The sequence below is a fragment of the Sceloporus undulatus genome, chromosome 5 (assembly GCF_019175285.1).
Source record: "Sceloporus undulatus isolate JIND9_A2432 ecotype Alabama chromosome 5, SceUnd_v1.1, whole genome shotgun sequence".
Classification (NCBI taxonomy): domain Eukaryota; kingdom Metazoa; phylum Chordata; class Lepidosauria; order Squamata; family Phrynosomatidae; genus Sceloporus; species Sceloporus undulatus.
This window is the reverse complement of record NC_056526.1, coordinates 121,304,290-121,330,817: the sequence shown is the minus strand read 5'-3', so window position 1 is coordinate 121,330,817 and position 26,528 is coordinate 121,304,290. Positions and strand designations below refer to the sequence as shown.

The 26,528-nt window shown below is 38.8% G+C and overlaps 1 protein-coding gene across 1 annotated transcript in view; it reads left to right on the top strand.

Moving 5' to 3' along the window:
* The window catches only part of USP46 (ubiquitin specific peptidase 46), a 32,030-nt gene extending 5,714 nt beyond the window's left edge, over positions 1-26,316 (top strand). The window contains exons 2-9 of the mRNA XM_042469470.1: positions 13,223-13,303; positions 15,088-15,301; positions 16,445-16,674; positions 18,840-18,916; positions 22,653-22,736; positions 23,336-23,533; positions 24,073-24,151; positions 25,903-26,316. Coding sequence (XP_042325404.1) covers positions 13,223-13,303; positions 15,088-15,301; positions 16,445-16,674; positions 18,840-18,916; positions 22,653-22,736; positions 23,336-23,533; positions 24,073-24,151; positions 25,903-26,004 — 1,065 coding nt within the window. The 3' untranslated portion in view covers positions 26,005-26,316. The remainder of the gene's footprint in view (positions 1-13,222; positions 13,304-15,087; positions 15,302-16,444; positions 16,675-18,839; positions 18,917-22,652; positions 22,737-23,335; positions 23,534-24,072; positions 24,152-25,902) is intronic.
* Positions 26,317-26,528: the final 212 nt, after the last annotated feature.

Genomic DNA, 26,528 nt, shown 5'->3' with positions numbered 1-26,528 from the left:
CCTAGAACTGTGAGGAAGAATCATACTATTCTTATCTGTGTGCTTTTTGTCTTTTTATTATCTTTGAGTTCCCTATGAAGATATAATGTAACTGACTTTACTATGTCCATTATTAAGCCAACTAAAATGCACAATTGCATGTTGCAAGCTTTTGAAGTCACACTGGCTTTTTCATCAATATTGGACTTATTGGCATGGTTTATCTCTACACTACCTAAAGTTTTCCTGATGCAAAACATCAAGACGTCTTGAGAAATTCAGTGTTCTCTACCTACATAGGAGCCTGTGGCTTCACAGAGGAAGGAGACATGCTGGATTCCAAGGAAACATCTTTGAATTGCAAACGGACATTAAATTTCCTTGACTATGAGAATCTCCCAGTGACCGCATGGCCAAAAAAGGAGGAGGTGCCAGCCTGCAGATAGCCCTCCCTACCTCTGAACTAAAACCATAAACAGAAAATGCAGGCCTATGACTGATATCGTCAATTTTTTTCTCCTGTTTGCCTGAGGAAGAAGCCAGTGTGACTTTGAAAGCTTGCAACATGTAATTGTGCATTTTGGTTGGTCCAATAAAGGTATTGTTTGAATGTTATGGGATTTGCTATATGGCCAACATAGCTACCCCTACATGACTTTACTATGTTTCAAGTTTAGCTTTGCTTCTCTTTATTGGACCTAATAGACTGCCTTTGCAATTGATAGTTGTGGCTATTTTGATTATGGCTCCTGTGGAAGGGAAGCTTCAGCATGACAATTTGCAAAACAATTAGGGGAAAGGATCTGCATTTGGTAGGATTGGTCAGGTTGGGAATCAACAAATAAGATTAGCGGACAGTAAGTCCATCAAAAGAAGGAAGGTTTTTAAACCAGAGGGAAATTTGCAGAAAAATCTATGTTCTGGTACAGGTAACTATGTGTTCAAGTCACATGTCAGCTTATAGTGACCCCATGAACTTCATAGGATTTTCCTAAACAATGAATACTCAGATAGGGTTTTACTATTTTCTTTATCTGAAATATAGCGTATAGCATTTGGGATTTGCAATCTCCCATCCAAGTACTAACCAGGACTGACCCTGCTTGGCTTCCAAAATCACATGGGATCTGGTAGCTTTAGGGTATTTGGAAACAGAAAGCTGTGCTGTGAGGTTGCTGGTGAAGCTTGATGCGGGCATCAGAGGTTTTCAGGAAGAGGACTCTTGACTAGAGAGAACTCAATAAGAGCTCCAGTAATTTTGCAAGAGGCAATAGGAAGAGTTGGAGACAAAGGAAGACTGGTGTACAGCATATACTTCTGGTTGTGAGGGGCTGACCCTAGAATTTAGGGGAAATGGGACTGAGGGAAAAACTATGGAGGTATTATTTGACTGTGGAAGCCTCTTACGTATCTGGAGCAATAACCACATATATGTAATATAAGTATATGTGAGCCTTCTCAATCTATTTTTTTTTTAAAGTGACACTTTATTTCCTTAACAAAACATTGTAGTTTTGTGCAGCAATGTCTTTTCCATATCCATTCCACAGGGATGTGGCTCTTAAGCTATGGCTTTACTTGAAATGACCAGCTTGTTTAGCTAGTTGGGCCACACACAGTCATTCAGCGTTGAGGGCTTTCATAGCACACGCTGTGACAAGCTGTGCATTACAAGGTCTCTGAAAGCCAAATTGAATAAGCACATGACACAAAAATACTACCTAATGGTATTCCCACCACTGTTGCAGATGAACAGTAGAAATTTCTTCTTTTGGGGCCGTAGGCAGCAATATGTAGAAACAATGGTTAAAAGAGACTTTTCAAGGCATTTATACTTTTAAAGTGCAGATATATTTCACAGACAGTCCTTAAAATGATTATTTAACCATGACAGTTTATTGAGAATTTATAGTGGACATTTATTGCTTTTACTGTCCTAAAGATAAGAAAATGTTTACACTCTGCCTTTTGTGAGAGAACTTCATTTTGACATGGCTTTTACTGGCAACTTGGTTGGTCAGCTTGCTACTGAGACATTAATGAGGTCTGTTTGGCAGTGTTCAGTGTTTACAACAAATTTTTTGATAGGGGCTGTATCTTCAGGTGGGTGGCAGCTGTAACAGATCAGCAGCTTTGGATCTGTCCATGTGTGTATTATAATCTAAACAACAAAGGGCTCTGAATCATAATAGAGGCTTTGCCTTTAGCCGTCTCAGCTCCCCTGTCATTGCCTTAAGCTGGTCTGCCATTCCTTGTGTATGGGACTGGACAGCTGAGGGGCATAAGTGGGGATTCTCTGGCCAGATCTTTCATGTTGTTTACACTGCAGGAGAAGAGCTGCAAGACCCATGTCAGAGCTAGGCCTGTTATTAGACAAGGTGAGGTGGCTACCTCAGGCAGGAAGCTTTGGTGTCAGGAAAGAACAGCAGAATAGTGAATCAGTTATTATTAGGCTTTCTTTGTCTTGGTTTTTACTGCTAAGGACAGAGAGAGGCATTTGTGGGATTTTCTCACTCATGTGCCATAAAAATGTGGCAGGTTTAGGTACCTTTCATTAGGTAGGTGTGGAGGCCACCACTTGCTTCATCTGAGGCAGCAAAATGTCTTGAGCTGGTCCTGTGACCATTGTATGTTGTTCTTCAGCTTGGATGAAAGTGGCTGAGGCACATAATATTTGTGTGTGTGTGTGTGTGTGTGTGTGTGTGTGTGTGCTTGCAGGAAGCTGCAGATTTGGCTGGGTCATTGGAACAAGAGGGAACCGAATTCATGTAAATTTGCTGAACTAGCAAATTCACGTGACTGTGTTCTGGCCCCACTTTCTTTTCATTCAAAATTAAGATAAATTCCTCATGTGTGATAAACTCCCAAGATTCAAATTCCCTCTCGACCATGGAAACTCACTTGTTTGGCCTATGGCAAGTCGCAATCTCTTAGCCTCAGCGGGAGGCAAAGTTAACCCCCCTCTGAACAAATCTGAACAAATGACTTGCAAAAAACAAGCAACATCACATTCATTACAAATATTACTCCACTGTTTGTTTGTAGTAGATTTCATCTGTTGACAGTATTAACTAGCTGACATGTTGCATAAATAATGCAGTTTTGTAACTTTTTTTTTTTACATAAATGTTTCTGTTCAAAATACAATAAGGGAATAAACAGAAAAACATCTGAGTCCAAACACAAAAAACCCAACAAAAATGGTATACGGCTCACTACAAGCAGAGCTTTTGAAAGTTACTTTTTTAAAAAAAATAATCTTTATTGAATATATACAAAATAAAATTGAGCTTACAACATAATTTGACATAGCAAACACATTTTGTACTCTGATCAGTGAAAGTTACTTTTGATGTGGACATGCACAGGCACATGAGTATAAATGGTGGATTATCAAATTCCCAACATATTTACACAGTGGGTTGTGGCTTCTATGTCAATGGAATGGTAAATATGCTCTGAATTTTAATCCAAAAGTTAAAGGAGCTGTCTGAGGTGCTGAAACCATTTTGGGAGAACAGTTGAATGCCTTGGATAAATCCTTCAAAATCTGGACTACAGGCTGGAGTGCATTCACTGCCCCACAGATAGGGAAACCACAAGCCTGCATACATCCCAGTATAATTATGCATGATGTAGACCAGTGATGGCGAACCTATGGTACCTGTGCCAGAGGTGGCACTTAGAGCCCTCTCTGTGGGCACATGTACCGTCGCCCCACCACATATGATTGTCTCTTATGGTGGTGAATGAATGGTGAGACAGAGGAACTTGAAGCCAAATTTTACCTCACTCCTGAACTTTTGATTGGTTTTAAGAAAGGTGTTGCCTCTAAGAACTTTATCACATGAGGTCTAAAAAGTGAAATTATTGCAGGATAGCAGTATTGTGACTATACTTTATCTCATGATGCTGTGCCTGTCCAGTAGCTGGTCTGTAGTCTGTCCATTGCTGGAACGCACCTTGTCATTGATGAGCAAAACCCATCAATGTTTCCTAACCATGCTGCTTTTCCACTATTGATTCATGTGTGATAAATTCCTCCCCAAGCAGTTCCAATATGCAGGTGGTCACCTGTCGCAAGTGGGTGTGAGTCTGCTCCTCTCTCCCCGTTAATCCCAAGTAGGTGTTCCCTCACCATTGCTTCATTTCTTTTCTACTTAATAGAGTGCCATGATTGTGTAATTGTGCTAATAAAAATATAAAGAAATATAAACCAAAAGACATCCTGGGAAGGGGACAGGGCATGGAGATGAACAGAGGCTGTGTGATAATTACCGTCCCCAACCCAGTATGTTTGCATTTCCAAGACTAACACAATTGTGGCACCTTACAAGACTGATGTGGTAAAATCCTAAGTATTTCAGCATTTCCCTCTCCTTAGAATTTGCAATCTAGTGAGTATTCTGCTGGCATACAGTACCTTACAGGGGCTACTGTAGGAACTATTAAGGTAGAGCCGGGAGACTCTCGATGATGACAAATATTGATTTTAAAAAGCCCCTAAACCAGCAACTAACAACACTGGTTTAAATATCTGTGTAGTAAATTATTAGTTCAAGCACTGACAAATGCTGGTGTTTTGTGCCCCTAAACTACAGCAATTTAAATGCTTCATTCATTTTTTAGTTGGGAGAATATTGCTCCAAGTTATTTTCACTATCTATTTCAATTATCTATCTTGTGCCACTGAGATAGATCTTTCTTTCTTTCTTTTAAACTGATTTGATACAATATGCTCCTATACCAGTGCAAGTATCAGGTATTGTAGAGGAATCATTAGGTTTCTATTGATTTTTGTTTTGTCTCATTTGCAAACATTTGTGTTATGTTATTAACTGAAATGAATACTGTAAATTAAAGATCAACACAGTGAAATTAACCAGATCTAATTTGGTAACTCAGATGAAGAGGAAGGATGTTATATTGATATTATTGGCTGTTTGAGTTTGCAGTTTTTTCCATAATGATTCTTTATGGTGGAGGACATTTGAACTAGGCCTCAGATGGCAGAATTGACTGGAGAATGTTAGAATGGTTTTGGAGCGAGGATTAACTAGAATATTAAAAATAAGACTGTTTCCATTTTTATTTATTCAGCAGGAAGGAATTCATCCTTATGGTGAAGGAGGGAGGGAATGCAGTATGTACAGCTTCTCCTTCATATGCAGCACTGTCATACTCAGAACACCTGAATTTCTCACTTCTTTTGCTGCTACTATTTCTCTTATATTAGGGTTCCCTGTCAGGCTTAGGAGCCCCATCCTATATTGAAGTGGGAATTTACAGCCAAAAATGTAGGGCTAATCATGTAGCTAAGCAAGGGGCTGACTTTGCTGCCACTCTTTCTCCAGCCTCATTTAGCAATCCAGCTAGATGAATGCTATACAGTACAAACCCTGTATCTGCAGGGAATAGGTTCCTGAACTTACCGTGGAAATGCAAAACCATGGATAATAGTGCGTCCTATTGAAATGAATGTCTTCTGGTGGAAATTGACCATAGAGTCATACTGGAGAACCTTGAGGTTCCTAGAGCCAACACTTCTCTAGGCATTCCTAGGTTCTCCAGTGCAACCCTATGATCTACTTTGGCTAGAAGAATACCATGGAATCATGCTGGAGGATGTAGAAATTGTCTAGAGAAAAAATATTTTTGCAGATATGAGTAAGTGGAACTGTGGATACCGATCCCATGGATTTGGAGGTCACACTGTAAATTGACAGGAAGGTTAGACATGTGTCTACTCTTTACAAAGGACAGTCCTCTACTGGTGGGTTATAATTCTCTTGTTGCAAGCACTGGCTGCTTCACTGGCTACTCATCTGTTTCCAGGCACAATTCAAAGTATTGGTTGTGACCAATAACACCCTACAAGACTTAGGTCCAGATTCTCTGAAATCTTCTCTATCTCCTATGAGTCTGTGCAAGTCTTATGCTATTAGCAAGGAGGGCTTTCCCACTATCTCACCACACTTACTGACTTGTATAATGAGGAGAGACTTCTCCCTACCTCCTCCTTTTCTTTTTGACAGCAGCCAAAGACCTTATTTAAACAGGCCTTCAACTTTTAACTGATTTCAGTAGAAAGGTGTACAATGGGTACACTGTGTCGTAATATGTAATATGTTTTTAATGTGGTTTTAACTGTTGTTAATTAATATTTAATTGGATGGCTTGTTTAATACTTTCAAAATCTTTGGACTACATTTTTTTTTTTTTTTTTTGCTATTTTGTCTTAAAATGCACATGCTGCATTGGGTCCCATATCCAATGCAGACCCACTTTGAAAACTGAGACCATGAGAAGGGAGGACAGGAGCCCTGGAGTTGCCCATCAGATAGCAGAGTGTGCTGCCCTGAATGTCACCTGGCCACAGTTTTCCCTGCCAAGACATATTGCAGATGTGCTCTATTTTTAATTTAATTTTTGTTATATTTCTAATTTGCACCTATGCATCTAATTTAGCATTTGTAATTTGTCTGTAAATTAGTATCTTCTTAAGAGGCTGTCTTGTTGTTACTGTTGTTGTTGTTGTTTTGCTTTTTCTCTTTCTTTGCTGTGAGTTATTTCTCCATGCCTTTCTGTGTTTTCCCATTTCAACCTGCTTTTGCTTAGATGAAAAATATGTCTTGTGGTTGCTAGATGGGTGATTCCCCACTTCAAGGATTTGGCTCTTGTGACAGAGACTATGAATTGGACCAGTACATAGTCTCTGTCATCTCTTTTCCCAGAGAGAAGCGACGAGAAGATTCCTCTGTATCATTGGGCTTGTTCCATGTGGTACCAATTTTGAAATACTCATAAGCTTCTTTTGCAAAACTTCTAGGGGCAAAGCCGACAAGGAAAGAATCTGGTGCAATTGTAGAAGGTATTTCAATAACTTCTAGTCTAGTCATAATTACTCCCCGGAGGCCCCCAAGCTTATAGGCTAAATGTCCATGAATACAGCTGTTGGGAACAACCATAGGAAAAAGCTTTTGTCTTCATCTACTGCATATGGGCCTCTCAGACTCTTGTGGCTGACCTCTCTGGGAAAAGGGATGGAGGACTAGATGTCCATTGGTGATTGTGTGTTCCTGTGATTTGCTGTCATTTCCCAATTGTTACCAAAATCCTCTGCACTGCGTCTTTCCCCATCACTCATAATCTGACAGTTTAGCTTCAGTTGCTCTAAGTGCTTGCTGCAGTTCAACTGCAAAGGTGTGTGTGTTTGTTGCTGCCATGTATGGTTTTGTCCTCCTGCTATAATCAGTTCCCCCCCCCCCCACCTTACATCTCTCCTCCCTGGACCTCTGAACAATAGCTAAAATAATATTTGAATTCAATGCAAACCTTGAACATACCATAATAGCTTCTGATAGTGTTACATGCATTATACCTACTCGGGATATTGGTGTGTAATGCCACTTGTCAATCCCTGTGGTGAGAATCTGCAGGCTGAATAAATCTCAAAGTGAACATGATTCCATACTGTGTTACATTGCTGGGCGTTTTTACATATTTTAAAAACACTCTGAGAAAACTGTATGGTCCATTGCTTTTATGCACATTTGGACAATCCCTAAAGCACAGCTATTGATTTTTTTAGCTCCAGGAACTATATCACTTAAAGAATTCTGCAAGTAATTGAACTGCTCGGCTGGATGTACAAACACACGCACTGGTAACTATAGTTTGTTGTGGGCCCTTGTGGAATAGCTATCCCCCTATCTCAATTTGGTTGCTTATATATACCTTTTGAATGGTGATGACAATTTTACTTTATGCTCTGACATGAGGAAATGTATGAATGGTTTTGGGAACTTTAGCTGATGTGTTCATTTAGTCCCTATTGAAAGAATAGCTAGTATCAAAAGTCTGCTTATTCTGTAGTATACATAAGCTACATCTTGATTTATTTTAGCTTAGAAGATGAACTTTCTGCTGTGGCAACAGTGGTGGCTGTAGAGAGGGAAAGAATTAAATCACTATAAATATCCTAGAAGCTTGGCAAAAGAGTGTTATTTTTAACTATTAGTATAATTGCCGAATGATACTGTTTTTATATTCTCTTTGAACAATGACCAAAATGAATGTGATTGGCTTGGAAACCCATCAACGGTATGTTCAGGATTCATGTTTGGTAAAGCTGGTGCTATTGCTTCATTGAATGATCATCAGTTGTACTGCCCAAAGTCAGAACTGCATGGATTAAAATGTGAGAAAATGAGATAAACTGAATAAAATGATTTCTTTAATATGTGTGTGTGTGTGTGTGTGTGTGTGTGTGTGTGTGTGTGTGTTGAAAAATATGATTGCCTTACTAATGTTCTTTTAAATTTTGCAGATTAGTTGGGGCAAAATCCTTCTGAATTTTATGTTACTCTCTTCTGAGTAGACATGTTTACACTCATAATGTATTCTGAATCTCCCCAATCCATACTGTCCACCCTTCTCTAGCATCTGGTAAAGTAAGCAGGAGGATCTAGAAGAGAGTAACACATAAAGTGTGAGGCACAATAATTTGGTCTAGAAAAAGAAATGCCCACAAATTGATTAGGAGTATAGAAAATTGATTATCAATATACACAATATGCAGGTATTGCCTCTTTGCATAATTACCACATACAAAGGCCTGACCTAAACATGATGTGAGCTGTTTACCTCTATGTGGACAGGGCTCCATGCAGCTCAACATCATTTTTATAACTGAAAAAACATGTGGTTTTGTATGATGAGAAAAAATGCACAAACACAAAGCCTGGTATTTCACTCCTTTTGGAAAGAGAAGGGGGACACAATTTGTAAGCAAAATGTAAAAATTGGATGCAGTTGTGATTCAATTATGAACAATTATGAAGGAAGGAAGGAAGGAAGGAGAGAGAGAGAGAGAGAGAAAGAGAGATTTAGTAGCCTGTTGTGGATTGGTAGAAGAGGAACAGAGACCCACATGTCTGTGTTGGGAGCAAAAGACGAGCAGAGCACACCATCAGGAAAACCAGAAAGATTTTTAAGATGAGAGAGCAGATCAACATTAGCAGAAAGGCTGTTATTAATTTTGCCTACTTGCAAGTACCTTTTAAAATAAAAAATGAAAACACAGAAAGCATTGCATTAACAGCTACAACAAAAGTAGAAAGCAACTGGATTACCATGAAAGCTGTGGCAAAACAGTAAATGAAATATTATAAAATTGAGTAAATAAAAATAAAATTAGTAAGCAAAGGGGAAAGATATCTAAGATGCTATTAACTGAATGTAAATATATGTCTATAGTACCTATAATTACATTCCTCCTTTCACTTTGTTTTGTTGTTATCTGCTCTCAAATCAATTTTGACTCATGGTGACCCTGTGGATGAGACACCTCCAAGAACCCCTAGCTTCTGTTTCTCTACTTAGTTCCTGCAAGCTCATGCCCATGTCCCCCCTGATAGAGTCCATTCATATGGCATGCTGTCTTCCTCTCCTTCTTCTACCCTCTGTTTTTCCCAGTGATCCATGCCTTCTCATCAAGGACTGGAGCATGGCTTTGGTGCGGCTTCTGGACTCTTAGGATGCATACATCATTGAAACACCATACCTCCACTGTGACTCGAAGCAGCTTTATTTTGGCTGTCTGTAACAGGCCATTGGCTTCCAAGGAGATTTCTGGCTTTATCTGCTCCAAGATCCAGCTGTTTGTCCTTTTGGCTGCCCACAGTATCCACAGCACTCTTCTCCAGCATCACTTTTCAAATGAGTTGATTTTACCTCTGCCTGTTTCCTTTACTGTCCAGCTGTTGCATCCATACATGGTGATGGGGAATACATTAGCTTGGATGATTCTAAATTTCATACTCAATTGTACAGTATAGCTTTACTCTTTTCTAGTTCTTTCATAGGTTTCCCTTCCCATTCATAATCTTCTTCTTATTTCTTGACTGCACACATCATTCTGGTCTATATCCTAGGTATGGGAATTCAAATACACTACTTTGAATGGAAAATCTATGGAGACATATTAGAAAATTCAGGATTGCATGTGTAACAGTCTCAAAAGAAAATGCAAAACCATATATATATCTACCAAACCTAAGGTGTAGCAAATTAGGTGTCTGTTACAGAAATGAGGAGAGGAAATTACTGTTTACATCTACTATCATTTAGTCATCCTTAAATATTAAGACTAACATACAAACACATAATGTACTAGTCATCCCTGCCATGTGTCTGGTGTAGCTTACTCTCAAGTAAATGTACATAAGATAGATGGCATGCAGCTTTTGTTGTTCCTGGAAGGGTTCAACAACAATAGCTGTCTTATGTGATGTCGAAGGCTTTCATGGCCGGCATCCATAGTTTTTTTGTGGTTTTTTCGGGCTATGTGGCCATGTTCTAGAAGAGTTTATTCCTGACATTTCGCCAGCATCTGTAGCTGGCATGCTATTAAGGGGAGGGGATAAAAGAAGCAAGAAGCCCATGAAAAAACTGAAACACAAAGAAGGAAACTATGGAAAGCAGAAGAATAATAAACTATTAGGAGGTGTGAGTGGTAGGATGGATTTGCATGCACAAATATGGACAAATCTGCTAAACTGTATTCATTCATTCATGAGAGGAGAGAGAAGTACATTCCTGGAAGAAAATGAAAACATAAGAACACAAATAGAGACTGACAATGCAACTGTTAGCGAGGAAGCAGAATGACGGTGTTGGTAGCTGCAGGCCAAGGAAGCAGCCACTCAGAATGTTAAGAGATGCTCAAAGCTAGAAGAAAGGGAGCTGACCTACATCTTTGTATGTCACAAGCTAGCAAATGACAGAAATGAGACAGAAGGGGACTAAAGTCCTCAATCCAATGTGACAGTGATACATATTACTGAACTTCATCTTTCTCCCTCTTTCCCCAGCGCCAATGCCAGCTCCAGGGAAGGGGTTCCTAGCCAGTTTTGGGGGGTATTCAATGTGTTGGAGTGGGAAAATCAATTTTTTTCACTCCACTTGCTTGGGATTTCACAGATGCACAGCTGAAGTTCCAGTCCAACATTCCAGCAATGGAAAATGGGCAATGAGGGCCTGCTTTGTTTTGTCAGGGCTGATGCCTGGCCTTCTTGATGGATGTAGTGCATCTTTAAAAAATCCCCCAGTGCATATGATACTCCCATGGCTACTAATGATGTAATCTGAAGTAGACATTCACAGGAGCCAAGCCCATGGAAAACAGGAGTCATCTACAATGGATCATTGTTGCATTGCATGCCTTCCCATTGGCCCCTTTTCTTTCAGAAAGGCTCAGGTGGACTGGGAACTCAGATACTCTTGGAAAAAAATCAGTACAGCCCTTTGTTTTCAGTGGGAACCATGAAGCTGGAATATAGCAAGTAAAGTGTTCTGGGAGGAAGATGAAACTTTTTAAAAAGCTTGCAGTGTTAATGCTAGCTGCCAACTGCAAGCAGGTTGGTTTACTTTTAAAGCCAGCAGGGTCTCTGCAATTTTCTTTTCTATTTCTCATGATGCAGCTGTTCCAGTTCTATAAAAGTTTTTTTTTTACCGAGAGAGAAAACCAAAACAGTTGCTATATAAAGCCAGACTGGAGTAAAACATTTCTTCAGTTCTGTTCAGTCCCCACCCCTTGAAAAGTGGGCATTCAGAAAGAATATGGAAACATGAGATTTGACTGCAGAAATAAATAAAACCAGATAATATCAGAAAGCCCTATTGACTGTTTGCTTTTATACATTATTCTGTGTGGGAAACAGATGGTGACACTTTAATGAGGTATCGGGTGAGAGAGTTCCTTGGTGATCCATTTAGATGTCATACATCATAAGTAATGAATCTCTGCTTTTAGTTTAAAATCACCAAGATTTCCATGTGCTTCATGATATCTGGAAGGGTGGAGGATGAGGACTAAGGAAGTAAAAAGAGGCCTGGGAGGCCTATCTAGTCCAGGCTGCATTTACACTGCAGAATTAATGCAGTTTGACACCACTTTAACAGCTATAGCTCAGTGCTATGGGATTTGGGGATTTGGAGTTTTGTAAGATATTTAGCCTTCTCTGTCAGAGAACTCTGGTGCCACAACAAACTACAAATCCCAGGATTACATAGGGTGGAGTCATGGCAGTTAAAGCAGTGTCAAACTGCATTAATTCTACAGCGTGATAACAGCAAGGATTCTTGCTCCATGGTGGCCAACCAGTTGTCTTTGAGAAGCCCAGAAGCAACACAAGTGTGTGACCTTCCACACTGGTCCCTCAGCAATCAGTCCTACTGCCTCTGATATTGACTAGTGACCCCTATAGCCTCATTCTTCATGAATCTGTTTAAGCTCAAACTGAAACAAAAGGTCGATAGCTCTCACTACAGTTTTTGTGGTAGCAAATTCTAAAGTTCATTTATGCACTGGTAGGAAGAAGTACTTCTTTGTATCTTCCTATTCCCCCATCAACTACAGTGGATGACTCTAAATTTATTACACTTTATTTATAAAGCGCTGTAAATTTGCACAGCGCTGGACAGAGAATGGATAAAATCGATAAGAATAATAAAAACCTGCCAGCGGCGTACAATCTAAAAAATAGCAAATGCATATAACAGTAGATAGTAATACAAACTCTTGACGTTGGGTCCACAAACCCATAAAAATAGTTCTACCACTATGAGAAGGTATTGAGGGACCATGAGACTGGTGGAGAAAAAAATGGGGTTGTGAGTAGTAAGGAAAATCTAAAGAGTAGAGACCACTGATCCACTTTTAGGGGGGGGGGGGGGCAGTTTGAATTTTCTTATACAATAGGCCCTTGTTATATACTGGGGTTTGGTTCCAAAATCGATGGATGCTGAAGACCCATTAAATGCAATGGCATAGTGAAACAGTGTTCCTTATATAACATGGCAAAATCATGGTTTTCATTTCAGAATTTATATTTTTAAAAATACAGTCAGCCCTTCTTATACACGGATTTTTTATACACAAATTCAAGCATCCACAGTTTGAAAATGTTCCAAAAAAGTATAAATTTCAAATATCAAACCTTGATTTTCCATTTTTTATAAGGGACACCATTTTGCTATGTTATTATATTTAATGGGACTTGAGTATTCACGGATCTTGTTATCCACGGGGAATCTTGGAACCAAACCCCAGCATATAACAAGGGTCCATTGTATTTTCAAGCCACTGATGCTTGAATCAATGTATAAAAAATCCATGTATATGGAGGCCTGGCTGTATTATATTTTAATGCAGAAAAATTAAATTCTTTTATCCCCACAGGGCACCAATGCCTCTGCTCTGGAAAAAGACATTGGACCAGAGCAATTTCCACTCAATGAACACTACTTTGGACTGGTCAATGTAAGTATAACTATTTTTTATTTTATTTGTTAGATGTATACCCCATTTTTTCTCTCTCCAATGGCACACATACTCTCTTTGCCCACATTTTATCCTCACAATCATTGCACAAATAGGCCAGGCTGAGAGAGAGAGAAGAAATATGTTTGAGATGTCAGCATCTGAAATCATATTTAGAGGTGCCAGGTCACAATCTAAAGAATATCCTAAATGATGAGGGATCCACTGACAGAAGCATCCATTCTATTCCTGCTATAATCCTGTGGTGAGCATGGAAAAGTTACTTTTATGAACTTCAAAGAAACCCTTCTTTTAGTCCCACTACCTTCACAGGTACAATTGGTGGCTGCAGAAGAAAGGTCTTCCTTCCATCAGCATTGACTTTTTTTTTTATTCAGGCAGGCATTTAGAACTAAAGTTTTCTAAGGAAAGGGTTTCTAAGAGAGTGATGTGTTGTTTTAAACTGTACTATTTTAATTGCTTTTTACCCTTTTAAAATGTATGTTTTAAATTGTTTTAATGTTGCTAATAGTTTAATTTATCTAATTAGTTTCAGTGTTGACATTTTCTATGTCTTTAACTATATTGTAATCATTTTCATTTGCCTTGAGTCCCAGTCTTGGTGGTAGGGAAACGGGGTAACAACAGTGCCACTGCCAGAGCCAGCATGGCCATTCTGAGAGCTACAGTCTGTTTCTAGTCATGTCACCAAGACACTGGCTGGAACAAATAAGATTCTTACTTTGACCCAGGGCTTCTCTACATTGGTGGAAAACCCTTTATTCACCCTGTAGCAGCAGCACAGTTCCCAGTCCATAGAGACTCCAATAACGCCACAGTCACCCTGGTGAGATTGGAGCAACCTGGAAGAAAAGGGTGGGCCGACAACAGTCATGTGTCTTGATAGTGCAGTGTATTTCCAGCTACATAGCCGCATCTCTGTTGCTGATTTGCATTTTCCAGGTGAATGCAGAATAAAAAGGAGTTCTTTTTTTCTCTGGATTTTTGGAGAAAAGCTCCGCCTTGCCTGCAAATCCTGAGAAACCTCATATTCCCAAGTCACAGCCACTATGGGGTGACTACAAGGTTTGCTGAAGGTGTAGTCAAGTCTCCATAGTAGGTAAAGAGAGCAGCAAGTCAAGGAGGATTGTAACTGGAGTAATTTAAGTATGGCTCTTTAGATAGTGTGAAACTGCAGCTTATAACCTCCCTATCCATTAACTATGCTTGGTAGAGAGCAATAGCCAGTGCAGCTGCCCAGTCCTGAACCTATTGCACTTTGTAGTGATGGCTGAGACATTTAAATTTTTCATACATACACTCACCTCCGTTAAATACTGTAGACTTAGCCATTCAGTGGGTAAATTATCCCCTGTAGGCTCCCTTGTTAGGCATGACATTTGAACTGCTTTCAAATGTTCCTGTCCATATGTTGAGCTACTAAACTGACCAAACTGCCCACTGTTAAACCCTTGAGTTATACTAGTAGTAAATCAGCACCTAAAAAGATCCAACTCCCCAATTTTAAAAAAGGAGTGGGGATCTATAAGTGAAGCATGCTTTTATTGCAAGTGGCTCTTAAAAAATTAAGGTGGAGGACACCAGTAAAAAGCTTTCTAGATTACAGCCAAAGTATTTTGATGAGTGTTTGAAAACTACTGGAACAGAAGCACCATGGTGGTAATTTAACAAAGAGGAGAAAAATCCAGGGGCAAGATGAGTAGATTACTTGGATGTGCAGTAAAGAGTATCTCACTGCTGGCCTCCCTCTTTTGATTTTGCAGTTTGGGAACACCTGCTACTGTAACTCTGTCCTGCAAGCTCTATATTTTTGCCGGCCATTTCGGGAAAATGTTCTGGCATACAAGGCCCAGCAGAAAAAGAAGGAAAACCTCCTGACTTGTCTAGCAGATCTGTTCCATAGTATTGCTACCCAGAAGAAGAAAGTTGGGGTGATTCCGCCCAAAAAATTCATCTCACGGTTACGAAAGGAGAATGGTAAGTGGAGAACCAAGCATCCTTATCCTCTTTTTCTGGATATCGTGGTGGACCACAGTCCTTTCTGGCCACCAGCTGTTCTTGCTTCATTGCTCAGAGGGTCAGCCAACCAGGAAGGTGTAGCAGCTTGTTCTGCAATACTTTCTCCTCCTCCACTGCCACCTCCCCCTCCCTCTTACTCTCTCATCTCCATGAAATTTTCCTACCTTACCCACATTTCTAGCATTGCAGAGACTGCGATATTGAAAACTGTTCATACTTAGAACTTTGGCCCTTCGTATCCACTGGGGGTTTGTTCCAGGACACGTCATGGATACCAAAATCAGTGGCTGTTCAAGTCACATTAAATATAATGGCATTGTAAAATAGTGCCCCTTATATAAAATGGCAAAATCAAACTTTGCTTTTTGGAATTTATATGTTATTTAAATATTGTCAACCTGTTGATCATTGAATCTGAGGATAAAGAATCTGAGGATACAGAGGGAGGAGTTGATTTCCCATGTTTGCATTACCTTGGTAACTTGGCCTGCCCCTTTTCTTTGGATGCTTAAGATGTGTTTCTAAAAGCTCATCTGAAGTTTCTGCAATGCCAGAAATTTGGGGGCTGGTGGAAAATTTCATTGAGGAGGCACAATTTTTATGGGGGGGGCCAACATTCTCATTTTGCCCCCTCTTCCCATAGCTATACTCATATCCTTGATCTACCGTACACTTCCCCTAGGCTGTCCTGCTAAGCAGGCTGAGACAGAACTAACCACAACCTCTTCTTGGTCTCTTGTTTGCCTTCATTCTCTTCCTCTTTCTGAGTTGCATAGCTAGGCCTGTCCTTATCATTACATCTTCCTGAAAGGGAAAACACAGCTGAGCAGTTTGACTTCTCCTAGCAACTATAACACACTCACATACATTACAGCCCTGTGCAACCTTTCTGATTCTAGGTGTTGGATTTCCTGTCACTTCAGATCGTAGCCTAGTGCAGAGGACAGGTCCCCAAACCACCCAGTGTGAAGGACTTTTCATTGATCCACATTACCACCAGCTAGTTTGGAGGAGAGTTGAGTGCTGGGGGGGGGGGGGGGCTGACATGGCAAATCCTTGACTTCAGAAGCCAGGAAAACATTTACCCTTCTTCTTTGGCAGATCTCTTTGACAACTACATGCAGCAAGATGCCCATGAGTTTTTAAACTACTTACTCAACACAGTTGCTGACATTCTGCAGGAGGAGAAGAAGCAGGAAAAGCAAAATGGCAGACTGAGAAACGGCAGTGTGAATGAAGCAGAAGAGAACAATAAGCAAGAACTCACTTGGGTGCATGAGATTTTTCAGGGAACACTGACTAATGAAACAAGATGCTTGAACTGTGAAACTGTAAGCATTGGGCTGGGTGATGTTATGTATGAATTCTCCCCATGAATATTTAGAAGCTATTGGAAAGGGCTGGAGGGAACTGGTGATCACAATATTCTTGGACTCAAATTCCTATCAGCTTCTTCCAGTAAGCCAGTGGTGATGTAGTTCATCAACATCTGGAGAACCATAGATTCCCCATTCCTGCTATAGACACTGATAGATTTAGATTTATGAAGCCATCTGGGAAACGCATATGTTTCTATGTAGTGAAGCAAATATTATCTTGTTCTAAGAATGTATTACGTTTTTGCATCACTTGGTAAACATAACATGATTAAATTTTCCCCATCCATTGTAATCATCACAAAGAAATACAAATTGTCTTCCAGCCTAGACACTTCAGTTAAGAGAGATCACATACTTGTTAAGCTGGTGGTCCAATTTCAATTTGAAGGTACTGCAAAGATTTATAATCACAGGCATGCATTCAATATGTTGGTTTTTTGCCTTTGCAATAACTATATACACAGCTTGTTGCAAAATAAGCATTAGTTTAGTCACCCAAATTCTAGGAGTTGAATATATTTCTTTTCTGAATAAAAATTGGAAGCACATTTCTTTTTTACATCCAATGTTTTACATTTAGCATGTATAGGCCAAGCTACATATTGCTTTGCTCTGTGTCTGGAACTCCTAGTGGATTTTTCAAAGGAGCTATGCAAAGGGTTGGAATTGAATTGCATTTCCATGTGGATGAGGACATCCTAATCTTTCCTTTATCCTCTGATGCTAATCCAGATTGCCATCCTTAATTCATTTTCTGTCATTCACTAACCATACATCATACTTATTTTATGTATTTAAAATATTTAAAGATACTTGTTAGGGCTGTACCCTCAAACAGCAGCATACTGAAGAAAGTGGGAGACAAGGTATGATTGGAGAGATAACAAATGTGTGAATTGCATATGTGAAGCTGATCTGTAAATATAAACTATGCTATTGGTTAAAATTAGCTGTAAAGGAAATAAACTTCAAGCCAATCCTAAATGCCAGTCTAGAAGGGTTGACATACAAATTTATTGAAAGGAGTTCTGTAAATCTGGAGCCAACACCAAGAAGGCCCTAATCTTTGTGCATGCCACTGATCTCAACTGCAGACATTCTAGAGTTAAAATAAATTTTGAGATACAGGCAGGATTGTATGTGTCTTGGATTATAGTAGTTTGGTAAATGCTGGATTAGGTGAAAGTCCAGTGTGTCCTGGATTATAATAGTTTGATAACTGCTGGATTAGGTGAAAGTATTTATTGTTAATAGCATAGCTTTAACTTTTTTATGAGGACAAATTTAGACTGTTGAGAGTCATTGCAGGTCAGGATTTATTATTTGCAAAATTCACATTTTCTGTACAGAAAATATCTTCTTTCCTGCACAGAAATAATATTGACAGAAAATGCTGTTTCTTGCAGAGAAAATGCTTCCACACCAAACAAAAAAGCCTCACAAAACTATGTTGAAATTTTGCACGACAAGAAACAGCAATTTTCCACACAGAAAATAATATTTCTATACAATAATATTATTTGCTGCATATAAAATGTTCTTTTCTGTGAAGAAAATGAGAATTTTGCACAGAGTATGTCCAAAACTGCAAATAGTCTGTGTAGTTTTCAAAGACTTTTTCAGAGTGGAAATTGTTAAAATTACTAGTTCTTTCCTTCAAGAATGAAAGCTAAGCTGTTACATCTGCATAGAAGACAGTCCATGATTAGTTGTTACATCTGCATAGGATCATAGATTGGAAACAATTGAAATGACATCTTTTTTTCTTTCAAGGCCTGGCCATTCACATACCAGACCATGTCCTTTTATTGTAATATGTTTATATATATATATATATATAGTGAGTTACCTTCGATCCCTTTGGGGAGAAAGGCAGGGTAGAAATTAAATAGACAGATTTCTTAAATTGTGTTTCTATAGCTGCTTGTCAAAGTGCTTTAATGTTTCCACAACATATGGCACAATCTTCTAGATTCTGATGTTTGGTGTTTTGACATTATGCCGGCACGTTGGTAGACATACCTCTGAACATTTGTTTCTGGGCATGCAGTCTTTAATCAGGCAATTGGCTGGGTAGTACTGTAAAATGCTATTGAATTTTCTGTTTTTATTTCCAGGTTAGTAGCAAAGATGAAGATTTTCTTGATCTTTCTGTTGATGTGGAACAGAACACATCAATTACTCACTGCTTAAGGTAAATTGAGTGTGCAGTAAAAAAATATGTTGAAGAAACCAGCTCTTTCATCATTTTAGATCAGTGGATCATTTTAGATCAGTGGAATTTTATGATACAATAAATCAAATCAAGAATATAAACAGAGTGCTGGCTGAAAGGAGGGATATATAAATAATGGCACAATTGAATATTTTGTAAGAAACTGTAGCTTTTGAAACTTTCTGTTGCATACTCTAGGAAGTCCCACTGAAGGCAGTAAGGGGTTTATCACACGGGAGGAATTTCTCTTAATTTCGAATAAAAAGAAAATGGGGCCAGAACGCATTCACATGAATTCGTTAGTTTAGTGAATTTACATGAATTCGAATTGCGTTCAAACTGACTCCCCATTGCCCGAAAATAGCTTGCCATTGCCCGAATTTGCATGTGGTAGTCTATCACACAATAATGTGAAACCCCATGATTGCGTTCGGACTGACTTCCCATTGCCTGAAATTGCATGTGGTAGTCTATCACGCAATAACATCAAACCCCATGATTGCGTTCAGATTGCCATTGGATTATACTTCCAATTTCCCTTGTCTGATAAACTTCTAAGAGTACTATGGAGCAAATTAGCTTGAAGATTGTATATGTGCATTAGCATGCATAACTGACATCCACTGGGAAAGCAATCAATCATCTGTCAAAGGATCTGCTGATGGACAATATGAAGCATTTGCCAAGTGTTAGAAACCTTATATGTCACACCAGTTAAATGTATAAGAAGTTTATAATATCTGTGAAGTCTTACTGAATTAAACACAACTTTTAATTTATGCAGACTAACTAGTCCTTTGTTGACCTAAGAATAAATTTCACATTCCTTTCCAAATTAAGAACCTGCTTAAACTTTGTTATTAGTTGAGACCAATCCCTAGATATAACTGGAAGTTTATTTTTATTTTTCCATGTGTACTTTGTTTCAATTCCTTGGGTAACTAACATCATAAGTCCCTCATAGGTCCCTCTTAGCGAGATCATAGGTCTTACTTGAGAGCTCACATGTTCTTCTGTGTTCCATTCTGATATGTTTGATCCACCCTATATGTTCATACTTGATCAAGCCTGCACAATGTGTGATCTATTAGTCTGAAAGCAGCTGACCATATTCGACAATCCAGTGGAGAGCTTTGCTAACCTACTGTAACTGGAAGAGGGGGTGGGATTTTAACTGGACACTTTATGTGGTTTAGTGAGCCATGTGATTGCCTGTGAGGTTGTGTGGAACTGCTGGTGATCTCTCAAACAAGCCAGGATATCCTGGATAGTATGAACTGACACATTCATAGGAGGCAGTGATCACACCACTACTGTGTGTTATGTGCACTGTTGGAACAGCTGTTGCAACTGCATTGTCCATACAGAGATATTGATTGCTAATGGCACCTCAACACAGTCCTAGTGTAGCTGCCTGAGCCTCATTCAGAAGAAAAGTGGGACATAAATCAAATAAATAAAATCAGAGTTACATGTCCTTTGGCAGTTTTCCCAAAGACAGCTTGTGGTGCAGCAGATTGCATGAACTGGTCCTAAGAAGTAACTAGGAAGATCTTAATTCTATGGTAACTCAACAGGTAAAGGATAGTTAAATAGATGACATGTAGCTAGCAGTTAACATTTTCTCTCTTTCGGCCGAAACAGTTGGCTGCATAGAGGCAGCTTCACACCACCCCTTTGAATGTTGGGGTGGCAACTACATGCCACAGCCTCAATATGGCTTTTTTTCCAATGCAAAAAGAAGTGACAAAATGCTGCTCCATTTTGCACCGGAAATGGGGGCTTTTCCACTGCCGTCGCCACCACTTTTCTGTACTCCTGCAGCATGCAGCTTATAAACGCCGCACCACCAGTGGGACGCACTGCAATGCATCCCACCATGTGGCTGAGCAGGTGGCGTGCCGCTTGGCAGTGGCATCGGGGTATGTGGCATCTAAACGCCATGCCCCCACACCATCTCCAAGTTGGCATATTGTGCCAGTCTGTTTTGCCCCTTTGTTGATTAACAGGAGTTCTTGGTGAAGGCAGAAACAGCATCATTTCTGCATCAGCCACTCACAATTAACAAAAAATGCACCCTTGTCAGCAAAGTCCCCAAATATTTTTAAAATTCTAATTTTTACTTTCAAGAACTGAAACACCTTTGTTTGATCTTGATTATATAAATGGTCTAGAGCTGGAAAGAGTAAAAAGAAAACAGGAGCTAATCAGAGCCAATAGCGCAATTCGTTTCTTTCCCCTTTAACATTACTTCTTGCACTCTTTCCTCTTAGTTATCTTTGGATAAAAAGGGCTTTTTCTATTTAAGCCTCCAACAACTGTTATTTTTCTTTTTTGTATCAAGGCTGGCATTGAAAGAAAAAATGTATATAATAACACAATAAATTATGTATCTGTTATTTTTGTTTCCATGAGACATTCAAAAGGGCAATTGAGTCAGTCAATCATAAGTCTCATGGAACCTTTCCTTTTCTTTCCTTTGTTGTATTGACATTTCTCTCTGTATGTGTGTGTTCTTTTCAAGAAAAAACATCTTCCACGTGAATAAACAACACCTCTAACATATTTCTTTCTAAGGAAACAGCTTATACATGTTCCTGAGCCAGAAATTAGCAGTGTGGGAATATCCTTTTTGTTATTATTTAAATAAAAATGAAGTATTCTGGCATCTGTTAAACATATTATATGGATATATGTTGGCATCCATGAAAACCACACTTTAATGTAATCCAAAGAGTGAGTCTAGAATATGGATAAGCAGTGGTCCATGCCAGGCCAAATTTTTAGGAACACTGACCCCGCAGTTTTCAAACTAGAAGAACGGTGTATAGTATTAGTAATTATTTATGTTGCTGTGTGTGTCCAAATTGACTTGAAGTATTCTAACATTCCTGATCACTTTTTATTAAATCTGACCGTTGATCCATTTCTAATCAAATATGGTAAATTGTTGATTTCCGTATAATTGTTTATTTTCCACAGCCATTCATACAAATCTGGAATTTCCTTCTCTTTCCATTTTCTTGCAAAAATTGTTCTAGCTGCAATTATCATATATAAAAGTACTTTTATCAATTAAAAAAGTATCCATTTTGTATCCAAAATGGTTTTATGTTGTTTTAACTTTTGTAATTATTCAGTTGTTTAGAATATTTTTTATTCTTTTAAATACATATTTTTAAAAAACTGATTTTATTGTCATTTGCCTAGAAATCTATGGTATAGTGTGAAATATAACTATTTTAATACAGGTTGAGTATCCCTTATCTGAAATGCTCCAAAATCCTAAACTTTTTCATGGGTGGCTGAGATAGTGACACCTTTGCTTTCTAATGGTTCGGTGTACACAAATTTTGTTTCATACATAAAACTATTAAAAATGTTGTGTCTAAAATTACCTTCAGGCTATATGTATAAGGTGTATATGAAACATAAATTAATTTAATGTTTAAACTTGGGTCCCATCTCCAAGATAGCTCAATATGTATAAGCAAATATTCAAACATCCAAAATAAATCCAAAACCTGAAACACTTTTTATCCCAAACATTTTGGGTAAGGGATACGTAAGGGATATATAATGATTGGTTAATGGCTTTAAGCTTGGATAAAGCAACACATGCTATAACTTACAAGCTATCCAATGTATTTGATTGTATTTGTGCGTTAGGGAAATATCAATGAATGCTAAAAACTGGTATCTCTATTGGTTTCAGAGACTTCAGCAACACAGAAACATTGTGTAGTGAACAGAAGTACTACTGTGAGACTTGCTGTAGCAAACAGGAGGCACAAAAAAGGTAAGTAAAGCCTAGCATGGCCAGTCAATGTACAGGATGGGCTGTGATCTAACAGCCAATAAAATAAAGAAAAATAACATATATATCTCTCCAGCTTTCAGTTCTGGGAGTCGGGTGGGGTGCCTTCCAATTTATTAATCATATCAGGATAAAATATAAATTGAAAGCAATGATAATTTTCAAGTCTTTCTATATGAAGTATCAAAAATACCTAAAATAGCATGTATACCAGAGTCTATAATTCACAGTCCTGCACAGGCAACTCCATACATCTGTGCGGAAATACATGGAGGGAGAAACATAAAACCTCTCTCTCCAACAGCTGTAAAAATGGCTTTCCTACCTGTGTCAAATGTTCATAAATTTTGTAGGGACACATTTTTTGTTTCGGGTTAGCCACCTATTTAGAAATAGTATATCAGTTGTTGTTTTACTTCATTCTGACTTATTTTGCCTGGTTGAGCAGGAGGGAAAGCTTTGAAGACAGATAATTGTCTTCCTCACTCCCCCATGCACCGACACCATAGAATAAATACCTGCCAGTGTGGTATGAGTAAATAGTAGAGTTTTCATTCTGTCATGTTGTTTTGACTCCACAGGATGAGGGTCAAAAAGCTGCCAATGATCCTTGCATTACACCTGAAGAGATTTAAATACATGGAGCAGTTACACCGGTATACCAAGCTTTCTTACCGTGTGGTATTTCCTCTGGAGTTACGTCTCTTCAACACATCTGGGGATGCCATCAACTTAGATCGCATGTATGACCTGGTAGCTGTGGTTGTTCACTGTGGCAGGTAATCATCATCCTCACATACACCAAGAAAGAGTTCCTGTATAAGAGAAGGATAATTACTATTGTATTCTTGGTAATCACTTGACAGGATAGTGGGATATAAATGGAATAAATAAATAAATTCTGGGGAATGAGTGCCTATCTATTTGTCTGAAACATTGGACCACCCTCCCCAAAATAAGGGAGTGGTTTCTACATATTTCAGGCACTCTCCAGAAATGCAGAAATGTGCAGTTTTGTAGATTAAAAGAGAAATGGTTTCCTCCACAGCAGAGAAGCTTAAAAAGCTGGGCTTCATCCATATCTGGACCACCTTCGCTACAAGTGGAGATGGCAACTCATTCTTGCCCATGCTTCCTGGAATGTCTTCACAGGGACCATAACACTGTAGCCTATGTTTTGTTATATTGGCCACAGTGGCTGGGGGAGTCTGGGGGTTGTAGTACAAAAGAGTATTTTTCCAAGCTTCAAATGAGATCTTTTTATTTTAGTGATGTGCCTCTCATTATTTTTAATTGTTTCTTTTTCTCCTTTCCTTAGTGGACCCAATCGTGGACATTATATTACCATTGTAAAAAGTCATGGCTTTTGGCTTTTGTTCGATGATGATATTGTAGAGGTCAGTACACTGATGATTACTCTGTAGATTTTGAATTCATCGAATTGGCTCATTCATTATTGTCTTAATTTTGTTAATTTCTTGGAATGTTGGCCACTGCCACTGGGAAGAATTGAAGTCAATGGAAGTTATGCCAGGATTTCTTGCTTCTTAATCCTAAATTTAAGTATTCTCTATAGATGTTAGCTGTCTAATCTACACACAGGATGAAGAGGTATTATTGACATCAACACTAAAGGCTATAGATAGCTAATCATTTTTTTAAAGCTCCCTTATTTGTAAAACTCCACACAAGTAGAAATAAACTCAGCAGGGAAACAGCAGGGCTGGAATCTCTCTCCCTGACTCACTAGCTTTTTTGTTTGCAGGAAGGCTTTTATTTTTCACACAAACAAACAAAAAAATAAGTTCTACACATGGCATAAACAATTGCCTAGGATGAAAGAATTAAATTACTAATAGAACATCGTAATAAGGGGAAATATTGTAATAAATCTCCCCAAAACAGAAATCCTAGACTGGAAAAACAAAAATAAATAAAATAAATAACAACACTTCGTAGAACTCTCAGTGGCCTAAATTCTGTTTAGTCCTAATTAGAGTAGTAGTAGTTGTTGTTGTTTGCCTTCAAGTTGTTTTCATCTTATAGCAACCTGTGAGGTTTTCTTGGCAAGGGGTTGCCATTGTGTACATGCCCAACGTCACCCAATGGGTTCCCATGGTTGAGGGGAAATTGAACCATGGTCTCCCAAAATCCTAGTCCAACACTCAAACCACGAGACCCCACTGGCTCTTTTCTTATGTGATTAGATCCATTGAATCAATGTGACTTACCTATGTATTGACTCACCATTCAACAGTTGATTGAATGAGTCTATTCTAGTTGGGATTAACCAGCAGGATGCCAGCTGAGGGGTGGAGCAGAGAAGACAAGTAATTTAAAAAGCATTAGGACTGATTAGGCTTCTAGCCACCTGGACTTGATAAGGTGGTTTTTGCAAAAATATACAGTGGTGCCTCGGGTTACGAAATTAATTCGTTCCGCGGCTAATTTCGTAACCCGAAAAACCTTCGTAACCCGAATTGCCATAGGCGCTAATGGGGAAAAAAGCCGCGGCTCTGCCGCGGCTCCATTTAAACAGCGCCGGAGTTTTTTCGTAACCCGAAAAAACGTTCGTAACCCGAAACAATAAATCCCTATGGGATTTTTTCGTATCCCGAAAAATTCGTAAGCTGGGTATTTCGTATCCCGAGGTACCACTGTAGTGTCATCTAACTAACTGGTCTGTCTGTTATCTCAATTAAGAAAGAACGGACAGCTCTTCTTTGATGGCCAAAGAAATATTAACCAAGAATAAAGGGAGATATAGATGGACTAAAATTAAGCAGTATTACTTCTAAATCTCCAAACTGCACAATGCAAATAAAGTTTAAAGAGATGAAAAATGTGGCCCCCATTACGTTTGTACTTCAGGATCCTCCTAGCACAAAGATCTCAACTGACCATAGCCTTTTCTGCTTTATAGCAGTGTCTGTTTATTGTCAGTTCATTGTCTCTAGGAGTTATCCATGACTAGCATTTGGAAGAAGTCTGTTAAACCATGTTGCCCTCTTCTCTAAATTTTTAACAGAACTTCTCTTGGGCAAATCATATTCACTTTGACAGTGCTACATTCATTTAATCAAATGTATGTTTTTAACCTTTTAACAACTCATTTCTATTATTCCCCTTCTCTTTCTCCTTCTTGCAGAAAATTGATGCACAAGCTATTGAAGAATTCTATGGTCTGACTTCGGATATATCAAAAAATTCAGAATCTGGCTATATTTTATTTTATCAATCAAGAGAGTGATGGGGAGGATTGACTTTTTTCCCACCCTAGAGGAGAAACTGACCAACACTGTTAACTGACTTCCATGTAGACCCATCCAATACAGTCCCATCTGATCTCACCTCTAAGATTGTTGACTGATATTCCCCATCGACTGGAATATTCCCACCACCACATTTTTTGCCTGATTCTTATTTAATTGCAAGAACAGCAAATTTATACAGACTTATGTTCATCTGTTGAACCCTGCCGAACTGAGGTAGAACATTGTATAGATGTTTTCATCACCATTAAGGACCATTTGTTCATAGTACATAAAGAACCATTCCTTTAGTTTAGTGATTTCCAAATTCTGTTCTGAGGGTCTTGGGATTCTTCAGATGCATTTCAGCAGTAATGGTGGAAATCCATCAGAGCCAGCCTCGAGGACTGGCAATGTCAGACAGCTGCTTGCATCTATACCCAAGCACGAGGCTCACTGCTTGCGCCCAGAATTGGCCCACTCTGTTCATTTTAATCTTTGCTGATATTGCTTGTTCATTTGT